Source organism: Melanotaenia boesemani, chromosome 7, assembly GCF_017639745.1.
Source record: "Melanotaenia boesemani isolate fMelBoe1 chromosome 7, fMelBoe1.pri, whole genome shotgun sequence".
Lineage (NCBI taxonomy): Eukaryota > Metazoa > Chordata > Actinopteri > Atheriniformes > Melanotaeniidae > Melanotaenia > Melanotaenia boesemani.
Window position 1 is genome coordinate 13426269 of NC_055688.1, and position 14131 is coordinate 13440399.

At 38.7% G+C, this 14131-nt stretch overlaps 1 protein-coding gene across 1 annotated transcript; it reads right to left on the reverse strand.

Moving 5' to 3' along the window:
* Positions 1 to 3635: 3635 nt before the first annotated feature.
* On the reverse strand, positions 3636 to 13806 carry qdpra (quinoid dihydropteridine reductase a). The gene is made up of 7 exons (XM_041990371.1): positions 13630 to 13806; positions 13451 to 13543; positions 12740 to 12836; positions 11372 to 11512; positions 9008 to 9116; positions 6373 to 6456; positions 3636 to 4675 (listed from the first exon to the last, which is right to left on the reverse strand). The coding sequence occupies exons 1-7, from the start codon at positions 13711 to 13713 to the stop codon at positions 4573 to 4575; spliced, it is 711 nt and encodes a 236-aa protein (XP_041846305.1). The 5' UTR covers positions 13714 to 13806; the 3' UTR covers positions 3636 to 4572.
* Positions 13807 to 14131: the final 325 nt, after the last annotated feature.

Below are 14131 nucleotides of genomic sequence, written 5' to 3' on the forward strand. Positions count from 1 at the left end.
TGCTTCACACAATGACTTGAATCACTGAGACAGACTGCTTGAAAGCCTCGATCCACAGCCAGTAAGGCTAATGCCACCACAGGTTTTCTCTGTGCAAGGGAATCTTTCACATGGTTTCATATGCAAAGTGTGAACTCCATTAGTTTTAAGTTTAAGAATTATTTTGACATTGACAAAGACGTTTTTGGCAATATGTGAGACATTGTAAGCTGATTTGAACTCAAACTACTTTCATTTTACCCTCATGTCATATTGAATTTACACAAAGCCTAACTGCTTCGCATGGTGCCTTCATGCACAGCAATGATCATTTGTTAAGACTGTGGAAGCACCAGTGTTTATGAGCTACACTTAAAACACCTGCTTAAGTTTATTATTATTATTATTATTTTTATTATTTCTTTTGTAATTTTAGCTTATAACCTTTTGAAAAGGATGTTCTTTTTATGTATTTAAACAAGATTTTCCAGATCTCTAGTGCAATTTATTATGAGTTTAAACCTTTACAATGCTTATCTAAATAGCTAAACCTATCACCCAGTCTGAAAGTAAAGTTATAAAACTCCACCAGTTTTCTTTGTTTCAACATACCCTGGTTTTGACTTCAAACACTGCAGGTATTGAGTAGTCAGTAGACATCTTTAACTAAAAGGGTAAAGGATCCATAAGAGGCAAGTCCCTCATTTATCTGGTATGTCAATGTAGAATGGGACCTGACAGAAAATAATAAAACTACATCTTTATATGGATGAATCTAAATCATAAACATGTTAAAGGTCTAATGTAGGATGTAGTGACACCTAGTAACACAAACTGTAAATTGCAACTAAGTTAACATCATTCACTTCCTTCAATTTATGGTGGCAGCAATAAATTTAAAAGGTCTGCTCCAAAGCCAGTCTGTGCTTATGTTTTTTGTCCCCTCTGGGTTACTGTATTAACATGGCAGCTTATTTACTGTTTTGAAAATTCACTGCACTATAGTCTAGCAATTCAATGTACAGATTTTGTTTCTTCGTAATACACCATGACAAGAAAGTAATGTACCAAACTTGGAGATTTTGCTAGACTCCATCAAAACATGATACTTGAGTTATCAGGATAGTTACTGTATAATGATATATTGTGTATGAAGACGTGCATTTTTATCCCCTACAGTCAAATGAAAATGGAGGTAGTGCATGATGCCGGATTTACTGAACTGCTCTGTTACATGTTCATGTTTATATTCACACCAACAACTTGCAGCAATGCTGCTGTGCAGCATTAGCCTGCAGAATTAATTTTTAATAGAGTAATACTATTAATTGTGGCCATAAGTACATAGACTTTGATGTCATCCATGTTTGATATGACTCCAAATGTGAAGATGTGGAAGTAGCTGATTCTTAGCAGGTGTTGAAATCAGGTAAATAGTTTTACCTCTCATGAACACATGACACACAACAGCATGTCATCATTCATTTAAAATCAAGCCAAAACACAGAAGCTTGGAGTGAAATGTTAAGTACACTCTGGTCACAGCTCTTTACTTTTGACACCAAAACACTGTGGCATACAGGTGAGCTCTTGGTTGACTTAAATTCTGCAAGGTGCCTGAAGCCTATAGCTATAACAAGCCCAAATCATCCCCCTCCATCACCGTGCTTGACAGTTGGTATGAGATGTTTCTGTTGATATGCTGAGTTTGGATTCCTCCAATGATCTCCACTTTGGTCTCATTCATTATTCCAGTTTGTTTAGTTTCCAAACAAACCTTACTTGTTCAGTCCATTTCTAACTGTGCTTTCACAATGGGGCTTAACATTTAATAGTATACCTGAAGCCTGAATAGTGATATCTAACTCGTGGATGTGCTGCAGTTTGTCTGAGCATTGGGGTGAACTTGATGAGAAAACCACTCTTAGTTGTTTGCAGTCTGTCTTGTCCCATTACACCAAGTAGTCTGGTTGATGTTACCTAACTGTGTTTACTGTGTGTGTGATCAAGGCGTTAGACTTTCATACTTTACTTACATTCTCAGCATTGGACTCTACAGGCTTGAACTAGAAAAACGAAAGAAAAAAAAAGCATACTGCTGCAGCTTAAAACACAAGTACCCCAGATGAGCTCTCTTTAGCACACCACTGCACCCATGACACACAAATAATTTGCTTCTCATAGGTTTACACTGCACAGAATAATAGCATCTGTGGTGCTCGGTGACAACTTATCTGCCCCAGCTGAAACAGAAACAACATGCTTTGTGTCAGTGGTAATCTTTGATCAGCTGAAACGCTTTCTGTGATAAACATTGACTAGATCCCCATGGGCAATCACTCTATAGTGCTGGCATCATGGGAGGTAATGTATGCACAGACGTGTTCAATTTGCCTCGGGCCCTCACACAAACAAGCAAACACACACACACACAGCATTCAGCATTCTCACACAGTGAGATGAATTGCTACGCCACCTAGAATAAATACATATCAGCTACAGTGAGCTGGGGCGCTTTGCTCTTTCCTATTAATCCTCAGCATGGTGATTTATAGCTGTGTGCTTGTCAACAGCCATATAGTCCCTGGGAACTGTGGCCAGCCGGGAGAAATACTGGAGTTTAAGACTAAGGCCCAGCAGCTGCCCAGCACTCTATTTATCTGCCTACCGGTCCAAGCTGAGAGGGAATATATGGGTTGGTTAAACAACAACAATATTTTGTACCAAGAGGAATGGGGCTGTAGAATAATCTGCTCATCATAATCCAAGTTTTTAAATTGATGTCTTCCCAGATGTTGCCTCTGTAGAGATTTGCATTTGCCAAGGTGAAAGGCCTGGATGCTCAGCAATCAGGAGAGTGAATGCTAAAGGGCCCTTCGGTAAGTTATTTTTATACAGCTTATGCACAGCCGTGCATATTCCATTTGACTAATATGACGTCCACTGAAAAACAGACTGTCAGCGAGGCAGAGCATTGTTAAATAGCACCATCATGTGGACATTTATGGAGACATTTTCCTGTTGATAATTAATCCTTCTTCATTCTGAACACAAAGGCCTGAGTCACTCAGAAAACTTAATCTTTTAAAACTGGAGGTCCACCAATTGGTGGACTTTGAGAACAGATGGTGGCAAACTGCCAAAAAAAGGCCATTTTGGAGCCCTCATCTAAACTGTCAGCCCAATTTTTTACTGCTTCACTTCCTCAGAGTTGGCCTTACCAGAGATAATGTTCACATTGTACTATGATTTGACAGAGGTTTATAGCTACAACTGCATAATTCCAAAGAGATATTCAGATTCATCCTGAGAGGGTAGGCAAGCCTGAAACACTTTTTGTTTGTCCTGTTAAGCATTTTCATATATTTTTCACTAGTAACAGATACACTGATATTTACACGTTAATAAATCTCACAAGTTCCCTTTACTATTGCAAAAAAAGTACTTTACCAGTACCAATTGTAGAAAACTGAATAATAGTTCTATATATTTTAGTTTTGTTCTTTTTCTATTAGTTGACAATAAAAAAAATATAATTATTCACATTTTTTTATTTTGAAAGATGCATTTAGGATTGTTATACAGCAGAGCCAACAGTCATTAAAGACAGATTTTATAACTGAAACTAAAAAAAAATTAATATCAAATCATAAACGTTCATTTTGACCCAGTTTATTGTAAATTTTGACAGTTACAGGTAGATGGTAAAACACTGACCACAGGACCAGAGCAGCTTTTTCATACCAGACACACAAAGGACACTTGGACTTGGTTTCTACAAACTAAATATAAGGCCACTCCAATTTCACGTATATTGTCCGTTTGAGAGAAGACAGCGGCTTTCTTAAAGTTTCCACACTAGCAGAGGACCTTCACACAACATCAACAGCTGGAAACAAAAGGTCTAAACAACAGATCTCAATAGCAACACTGGATGGACACAAGTAATGTGGACATGAAAGCGTTAACATGGTGTCAGCTCATAAACTTCCTGCAGTTTAACACATAACTGTTGTAATGATCACCATCATTGAATCACAATGTTACAACATGACTAAGTTTTAAAGCTCCACAAATATGCATCTTTGTTAGCGCTTGTTTTCACAGCATACTCCTTGAATGAGCCTTCAACACACATTAACACGTTTCTCACTTGGCACAATGTCACACCACTGATTTCTGAGAGGAAATTGGATACTCTGATTAAGTTTTGATGGTCCATCCTTTTGTGGAGATTTAACACAGTCAGATTGCCCGTTACAGCAGGACAGTTGTGGTGATCTACAGCTAGATGGCGCTGTGAGGCTGTATTTGAAAGAAAGCCCCCTTGCCCCCCCCTTTTCCTCCACAACAAACCCATCTGGCCATCTCTTCTCCACCTTCCCCATTCTGTCGCTCTCTCTCCTCTTCACCTCCACACCCTCCAACCCTCCTCATCACGCCTTCTGGCTCTCTTCCTCCCCCTCCTCTTTTTATACTATCTCTGTACCTCTCCATCTCCTCATCTCGCCCTCTCTCTGCTCCCATCCATCTTTATCTCTCCCCCCTGCCGTACCAACCCCCACCAGTGCCTCCACAGCTCTGCTCTGTCCTCTACTGAGCAGCCACAGCCTGGGTTTCCCCTCCGGAGGTCAAGAGCTGCATCAGGCTTCCTGAAGCTGGACGGTTTTCCCCCGTGGTCCACTGAAAGAACGTTCTGCAGGAAAACACAGTAATAAGAGCATATTTATTAAAACTTGTAATACATTTTATTGGATCCACACACCTGCCCACACACTCTGGTGCTGTTCAGAAGAGTTAGAATCATCAACATTCACAATGATAAACAATGATACGATAAAATCAGATGTCTTGTCAATTGTTATCTTAAATGTACATGCACAGCTCTGTGTTTACTAGTACTGGTTTGGTCGATAATGTCTGGAACATGATTGATGTGTACAGTATTTATTTGTACCATGGCCCACACACCGCTTCCATGAAGGGGTTTGTGCATTTACATGTAATTACTGTGCATTGATCTGAAGTCAGAACAGCAATACTAATACACATTTAGTCCACACAGTAACAAACTAGCAATAAAAGCAAAACATATGACTTCTCGAATTGACCTGATACATAAAGAACATTAAAATTCTTGACTACAACACTGTTTTCATAAAGCTAAAATAACTTGTGTTAGAAAAAAGCTCCATAATAAGCACAAGAGTCCAGAGAGGTAAAAAGAGAACAGAAGTTCTTCCTTCATTTCTGGTCATCCAGATTGTTTCTATTTTAATCTTCAGACTATCATCTGTTTCTTCAGAGATTATCAGACTGGATCAAATCCCATCTAATCCTGTGCAGGCGTACACAGATACAACCACCACAGAACTCTGTAAACATACATGCCATTTATTTAAAACTGTCCGCTGGAGAAATGGTTTACTAGTTTTTCTCCATTGCCGCAAAAAAATTAGAAGATTTCTATTAAATTAGTTTCCCCTACCAATGTTTTTAAAGTTTTAGAAACAATTAAAAATGGATGACGACAAAACCGATAATCCATCTTTTGTCATTTCTTGTAGGTGAATTGGAAGGAATCAGATTTATCATTGAAATGCACCATCATACAGTTAAAACAGGATGTACTGCAGAAAGTAGATATATTTTTAACAATGTTTACTTTTCCCTTTGTGCATAATATGACTGATCATAATGCCTGGGAAGAGAAAAATAGCTACACTTCTCTTTTCTGCACAACTGGTTTTCATGGGAACATTAATGTCCACTGATAGCTGAAAAGATTTCTGTGATCTAAAGCATCAAAGTTGAATGTGATGATGATGGTGTCAGTCCCCTAAAAATCAAAGAGTTTCTCGGACTACGACTGAACGATCTGTGCGAAATTGAATTTCTCTGCCCAGAGCTGCCCTGATGAGACAGAAAGTGAGTTAGACATGAGGACTTGCTTGAGCATCAGCAAGGGGCCCAGTTATGATCAAAAACGTGAAGGAGCCACAGCAACTCAATTTTAGAGAATAAAAAAATGCATGCTATTATTATTTAAGATCCCTAAAATGAACCAATTATACATGAGAAAGTCTTCAGCTTTTTTTTCTTTTTTTTTTTTTTTTATTATTAAACCTACTGAAGCATATAGAAGACTGGATAATATACAATTCTGATGTCAAATTCTCCAAAGTTTTTTTTTTATTTAAATCTTTTTTAAAAAAGCTAATCAATTTCTTAAAAAGCTGCTTTAAGTTCATATCGATTTTTTTTTTTCTAAATGCAATTTAATGATTTCCAGAAAAAAAGAGATTACCAGAGGTTTGTGTCAACATGAGCCAAAAACTAAAAGGGTGATTACAAGAACAAAAACACACAACTGCTACCTATTTCAATACTCACTCTGCAACATACTCCAGCGGCGTCCAGGAGCTGAAGTCTGCGTCAGGCATGAACTTCCTGTTCATCGGCGTATCCAGGGTAACGCTGCCAAATGAAGCCAGATGACAATCAGGCTGAGCAGCTGCTGCTGAGCAGCAGAAACAGAGCTGGCAGACGGCAGCATCTCCATGCACAATGCATGTACAATAAACTGTCCCCTGCAATTCATCATGTGTGTGCTCCATGATTCCTTTCAAGTACAATATGTATAGAAAACTAAGAATGGAGGTAGATGTGGTAAATGTATTTGAACATTTTAATTTCCATTTTTTAAAACCTTTCTTGAAGGGTTTTGAAGCCACCACATGCACAATAGGATTAAAATTCAGTGGGCTGTGTTCTTAGAAACAACCAGGAGTTGTTTACTGTAGGTTGGGCTCCACATTTGGTCCACTTATCCACACCACAGGGTACTGAAGTTGCAGCATAGGGTGAGATACATCTCTACTGAATGGTTAAGCCATCACAAAACCTTCAGAGTGTAAGTGTGTAAACTCATGTTGTGATGTCTGAGGGGTCTCCCATAGTGTCAAAAACCTTTCTTCAACCTTTATCTGGCTTTTGCATGAAAACACTATATAGTGAACTCCAGCTATGTGTAGCAGCATTAAGGGGAGCTGAAGGGGGCTGTGGAAGAAATGCAAGTCATGGCTAATGCCAAACAGATGTGACAGCATGCTGGGGAGGCAGCTTCAGCACAACCTCATGTTGGGGGAAAATACAACCAAAGAGAAAGTGGGAGCAAGATACTCCCCTAAAAACACGTCCTCATTCGTCACGATGACTGTGCAAAATCTGGTTTTATATTCAATAAGCAAATGACGGAGGCAGTGATGCAAAAGCAGCTGTGTGTTATTCATCTAAAGCAGATCATTCACAACCAGAAAATAGCAGGATTAATCATTTTTATTCCTGCACCACGCACCTCTACACCAAACATGAGAAAGACTAAGTGGCATAACTAATTTTCCAGCACTGATCTTCAGTCCTGCTGTAAGCACAATTATTGTCTTTAAAGATCCAGTGAGAGAAGAGGTTGACATTCAAGTAAATACATGCAGCATTTTCAAGCTGAACCATTCATACATTCTGCAGATTCTAGGATGTAATATGGGATTCCAGGAAAATGGAAATGGGAAGAAAAACACTATAATTGTTGTGCAGTGAGCTGTTACTCGTATCTCCTAGTGTAATTCTGATTAAATATATAAAGGATGCAGGATGTAACAGTTTTGAGGCCATTTAAAAACTTCAGGGTATTTCTTGTTTTAAAGATTTTTGGGCTTTAGTAGCCTTTACTTTAATAGTAGGAAAGTTGGGTTGGAGAAGGTGCTGGGGCCAGGACTCAAACCTGGATCAGCTGCACCGAGGAGTTGTAGCTTTAGGGTGTAGGGCGGCTGCTCAACCAGTTGAGCTAGAGACTGTCCTAAACTTTTGGGGAACTACTAAAACTCACCAAGAACAATGTGAGCACTCCTCGAAAACTCTGTAAGATCATTCACATCACTGGAATTTAGCTCTCAGGAACTTTCAGGTAATTATTTAGATCAATCACATGTGCTGTAGGATTTTGTGATAACTTTATTATTGTATTTACAGCTAAAAAACTATTTAAGAAAACACATTTTTTTATCTAAAATCAAAATATTTTACGAACAATTATTTTCCAAGATGACATATTTCACCCTGTATATTGAAATCACTCACATGGAACTTAAGTTATTTGATTAATCTGCTGGATGGTGGGAATTTTTAAAGCGTGACACATCAAAGACTTTGATTGACAGTCTGGAGGAAAACAAAAGCCGCAAGGAAAAAAATGGATGACTTTCTCCTACCCTATAAAACACCAGGAGTAAAGAAGAAGAAAAAAATAAAGTGTCTTATGACCTCAGCTGGTTTGTATGAATCATTTTTTGGAAAAAGTTGTTTACTGCTAACATGGTGACAAGTAAGCTGAGGAGGGACTCATTTTTTAAGATTTTTTTTTTTTTTTTAAGGTGGAGATTTGAACAGAAAGAGCACTAAAAGCACTGAGAGCACTGGATTGTGGGAAAGTGACGAAGAGATAAAGTTACATGGTAGAGTAGCTTAACAGAGGAGAGAGATTCAATCCTCTTGAAAAAAAAAAAAAAAGTTAATTAAACTTCTCTGGATCTGGTTTGATTGGCTTCTGCACCAAAGTTACAAACCAGGTTGCTAAGAAACTACCTCTTCTCTCAGATTCCTACACATAACACCTCTCTGTTGAACAGGACTTTGAAGGGGCCTCATGTTCAGTCAAACCCAGAATTTAAAGAGAAAAGAGTTTGGAGGACATAGACTGATGGTAAAAGGTGAACCTGTTCAGATATGGCTTCTGTAAATCAACAACGTAACCCTCATCAGTTTAACTTTATTTTCCTCATCGACATCAGCTTACATTTGATTATTGCCACCATCTGTGATCTGCATATAATTCACAAGTGAAAAAAAGGAATAAAGTTTGAAGCGTGCCACAAAAGCACCATATTTCTAAGATTTCTGGACTAAACGAGCTGCTTGTGTACTTTGCAGATTTTGAAGTGTGTTTAGAATATCTCCTTTCAGTACTTACGGTAGAATTGCAACAGCTGCAGCTCCTGGCGGCATCCCGCTGTTTTTTGCTGCAAGGCTCTGACACAGCTGGTGGACGGCAGCTTTGGCCATGCCGTAGCCTATCATGCCTGCAGGTTACAAATGGAATATTAATTCAGTGTCTTGGGGAAAAGTTGGTATATGGAGGAAGAACAGACCAGATGTAACACATTTGCTCCCAAGTTGTCACAACTGGCTTGCATAATGTTCTCAAGTGCTTGTGTTTCTTTTAAACAGGCAGCCTAAAGCTCCCATTTATTTAAAATCACATTAAACACAAAAATAATTATTTTTTTCTGTTTTTTTAAGTCTGTTGTGACACAACCTGTAAATGAGCCCAGGTTGGGTTAAATTGGAGGAATGTTTTGAATCCTCAGCATCTGGAAGTGGTAAGCATCTCTCTTCCCAACATCGAAACAGGAATGCCAAGCATCTACTCACTCAAGTATCTTATGACAGGCTTACAAAGCACTGACCAATGGGAACAAGGGGTGGCAACATGTGTTTTCTTCAAAGCTGTTTACTTCTAAAAGAGCAAATTCAAGACCACTTCAAAGAGAAATAAGAACTGTGTTCACACACTGATCTGCTTTACAACCACCAGGTTACTCTACAGGTTTAGACATGTGACCTGTGTCTGACCTCTTCTGTCCATCAATGGTTAAATGTAGTTGTCCTGTTAAGACTTTAAAAGTTGCTCTCACTGTAAACCTGATGGAGAGCAACAGCTTTAGTCCAAAATGTTAAAGCAAAGCTTAAGAAGTTCAGACAGACGAGTTTCAGAACCAGATAAGAGACATTTAGGAGCTCCGATCAGCACATGAAATCTGAAGCCAACAAGAAAAGTGATGGTTTATACATATTTAAAGCTTTAGCTTAAATAACATTCCCAAATTTTAACTTTTGGGCTCTAATTCTGTTGAATCGTAAGTGTTATTCAATTCAATACTCTCATTCATTTTCATGGGGACTCTATTAACAAAACAAAAAAAACAGCCGCATATGAAAGCATATACGTTGCTGAGTTGCAGCTAAACAAGTGCAGTGGGAAGTCAGTTGGGCTACAAATCGTGTGCTTCACAACAAATGCACAGAACTTGTTAAATAAGAAAAGGTTATGAGTTTTAGTAAACAGCCAAAGGTTGCACCAGCGTCTTGCCAGCTACACAACTATTGTGTTAGTGTTCATAATTTAAGTCTTTTTTACTCCCGAGATTAAATTTGGTTATGGCCCGCAATGGCCTGCCCACATACTGAAATTAAAAGGAAAAAAAAGATCATACAATGAATAAAATAGTTTTTTTTTTTTTTTCTTTTGCTGAGAACTTCTTCATTCATGCTTATCTCATGGATGACCAAAAAAAAAAAAAAAAAAATGGCACATGATTGCAGCATGGTGTGAACCACAGCTGGAACACGTGCCACTCTACTCTATTCAAAAGGGAATCAAATGAAATCACAACATTTCACAGACACTACACAACTGGTGCGGAGCCAGCCCTTGTAGTACTTAGCTGCCAGGTGTGACGCACTTTGCTGTTATCTTGCACACCTGCCGGCAGTATCCCTCATCTAACAGCCTATCCATTCATAAAACTTTAATTAACCACATCAAAAGACAAAGTTAATAAAACAAGTCACCCTAATCTGCTTTTCTTTGCATAGATGATCCGGATTTGGCTGATGCTCATAGACTTTCCACTTGGTGTGTTTGATCAAAGCACCCAAAGGAAGCATGTACTTAAACACTTATAATTTCTTTACATCTGTCTCCTGTTAACAATCTGCAATAAATTACAACCCAAAATTTGACATTATAATAAAAACTTGTGAACAGGCTCGGACAAAAGAGAAGCAATAAGATGCTTCAATCTGTTTCAATGCAGTAACACAAATGCTGAGTCCTTCTCTTCTTAAGCCAGCAACCAATGAGTTTCCCGGCTCTGTGCAGACTGCTGAGCCAGAGGTCTGTGGGGCTGGTATTGGAGCTAAGCCCATCACGTGGCTGGTTAGAAAACCACATGACCTCCCCATCAAAGAGGCCACAGAGGCCGACGGGCTGGACTGGATGTCACATGATAATATAGCTGCAGCTTAAAAATCAGACAATTAAACTAACCACTAAAAATAAGTTATTTATAGGCTGGAAATGGTGCAAAGTAATTTCCTTTGCAAAAGAAACTAAAACACTGAGCATCTCAGCCTTCTGATTTTCTTCCATCTTACATCCATTTTTCCCCCCCAAACACATTTTGTCTTTGGAGCCTGGTAAATACCCCCTCCCAAGCAAACCTGGTCAATAGATCACAATGATGACACCAAACACAATAAAATTATCTCTCACCTCCTGTTCCTGACTGGGCTGCTTTAGCTCCAGCCAAAGTCAACAGCCCCCCAGATTTCAGGTGGCGGGCAGCGATGTGGCTGGAGATGGTGGAGGTCCATACGCTTTGCTTCCACATCAAATCTGTGTTTTTGTACAAGTCTAAAAGAGAATATAAAGAACCATATTCTCTTTTATTTTCAGTTTTTTCCTCCCCTTTAACAGATGCAGCAATGATGACCTTTCATTGTTACAGGAAATCTTTTCAAATTTCTTTCTGGTAGAAATAAAACAGAAACATAATAACCTGACAGCTGTTAAATGTCAAAGAATGGTAAATTGTTTTTTAATCTCCAGATTATTGGACAAGCTGAAAACAAGATTTGATTCTTCACATTCATTCATTTTCTATACAGTTTGATTCGTCAGCTTCTGTATAAATACGCTGCTTCAAGTGTTCGCTACGCTCAGAACTGGGATTCCAGTTTTGACTGGTGTGTATTTGTTTATTAGGCAACTTCTACCAAACCCAAACATCAAACTTTGTATGAGAATTATCACACAAGGAGAGTTGGACGAACAACTACAAAGTGACAAATGGTACTGGAGGGTGCATTAGGTCAGGAGTGCAACTAAAAGACTGTTTGTTGTTTACTTCACAGCACTGTTAACGACGAGTTTGTCCCTCAGGTTCAGAGTTAAAACCGACCACAACTGTAACATCCTGAGGGGCTGAGAGTTAGTAATTGGTGCAGGCTGACCTTTAACAGCACCTACACAATCGTTACTCACCACTGATTCTCCTTTCTAATTTTCTGTGTCATGAATGTTCTGCAGGTGAGAATGGGGCATATAAATGTGGCAGGAACACGGGGAATTGTTTATCGCTTTTTTTAATCATAGTTACTATAATAAGTCAATGTGAGCTAGGCAAGCACTTCCCCTCTATTTCCTGTATTTATTTCTATGATAACCAGATGTTCTGGGTAACTTAGTTGCTGTAATCAAAGCTCTGGAGCAGCGTCATTTAATCTTATTTAGCTCTTTACCAGAAAGCTAACCTATATTCGCCCCCAAAGCCATTTCATTTTAACAGAAATTGATCTTAGAGGATTCTTATTTACCTGACAGTTGAAATTAATACAAACAACCATTATTCACATCACTGATGCATTTGTATTGCTTTTTTAATACTGTGAAAGACAATAAAGTCACTGGCAGAATAAAACCTTGTTTCAATTTATTCACATTTTTTTCAAATCAAATAACACAATTCATGGAACATAATCACATTAGGAATCATTTAACATCCCTATTTTCAATCACAACAAGCTACAGAAAAGTTGGCTGATGATTAATGTTGGAGCAAATAAAAGTTTGACCTCTGACCTTTGGAATTGCAGTTTCCTCCCGCCCATCCACCTGCTACACATAAGATGGCGTCCACTTTCTGCTCCCCCAGCAACTGGGCCACATCTGTTGTCACCTGCACAAAAAGATAGAATAGTGCTGGAGCCTTTCATGAAGCCTCTCGGCTGATAGACCGCCTTAATGGTATTTAAATGTCAACCATGTTTCAGCTCACACACCAGCTGGGAATTGTTAGTATAGGATAACAATAAAAAGAAAAAACATGCCCACACGGACACGCGCACACACACATCTATCTATCTATCTATCTATCTATCTATCTATCTATCTATCTATCTATCTATCTATCTATCAACATATGTATAAACATATTTATTACATATGAATAAATTATACAACAGCTTCAGAATGATTAAACTGGAGCTGTAAACGATAATTAAGTCTATATATCTAAGAAAAATACCATATTAACCAGGTAATGTCACAATTTAGCATATAATAGATCTCGGACACAAATAATCCCTTCCTTTCCAGGGTGACTTGAACGCAGCATTAGCCCTCATACTAGCAAGTAAACTATATATTTAATATATTTAACATATTTCATGTTTTAAAATTGAAGTAATCATTTTGGGACTTCTGTGTGGAAAATATTAATTTCTGTAACCTACTTGTTGGCTCGTTGACATAATTTGGGACTAACGTTGCTGTCTGACATGTGCCGCTCACCTGTCCCGCCTGCTCGGTGAAGGATTCAGTCAACTTCACAATCACGTTTTCATTCGCCTCCTCATTAGCAACCATGTCGATACAAGCGACCCACTGTTACATAAACACGGAAAACACACACGATTATGGTAACATTTAGCCAAGTTAGCATGTTGCTAGCATTAGCCGCCATCACTCACCCATCCTTTGGATTTGAAGTACTGGATACACTTGGATCCCAGAGCGCCTCTTCCGCCATACACTATCACCCGGTTAGTGGCCATGTTAATGCTGTATTCAGTTGTCAGCAGTGTGTGAGAGGGCTGCAGGGCTGCAGCTGAAATACACACAAAGATGAGGAGGAAGAGGAGGCGTTCCCCGCTTGTGCAACAAGTGGGCAGAATTATTGCTGCGTTCAAAGACTGTTGGATATACAAAGTCCATTCCCAGTCAAGGCTACATTGAGCCACCTTTTTATTAACTAACAAATCTCAAATGGTCTTTTGAGAAGCAACAAAAAGAAAGAAATGTGAATAAGATACAGGGCATGAAGCTAATAAATTAAGTCGAAGAAGTAGTTGCTTTCCTAACTAGAAACAAAACTTTAGGCAGGAAAATGAGCAGAAGAGTAAAAGTTTAAATATGTTGAAAATTTCATTAACCTAAGCAAATGGGGCCAGGCCACTTCAGAGCTTTGGAATA

Bases quoted from the DNA above. Each gene is read 5' to 3' on its own strand.
- qdpra (XM_041990371.1), bottom strand. From the start codon at position 13,713: ATGGCCACTAACCGGGTGATAGTGTATGGCGGAAGAGGCGCTCTGGGA. The intron at 13,544-13,629 runs GTGAGTGATGGC...TTTATGTAACAG, and splicing joins ACTTCAAATCCAAAGGATGG to TGGGTCGCTTGTATCGACAT. The intron at 12,837-13,450 runs GTGAGCGGCACA...CTTTTTGTGCAG, and splicing joins TCACCGAGCAGGCGGGACAG to GTGACAACAGATGTGGCCCA.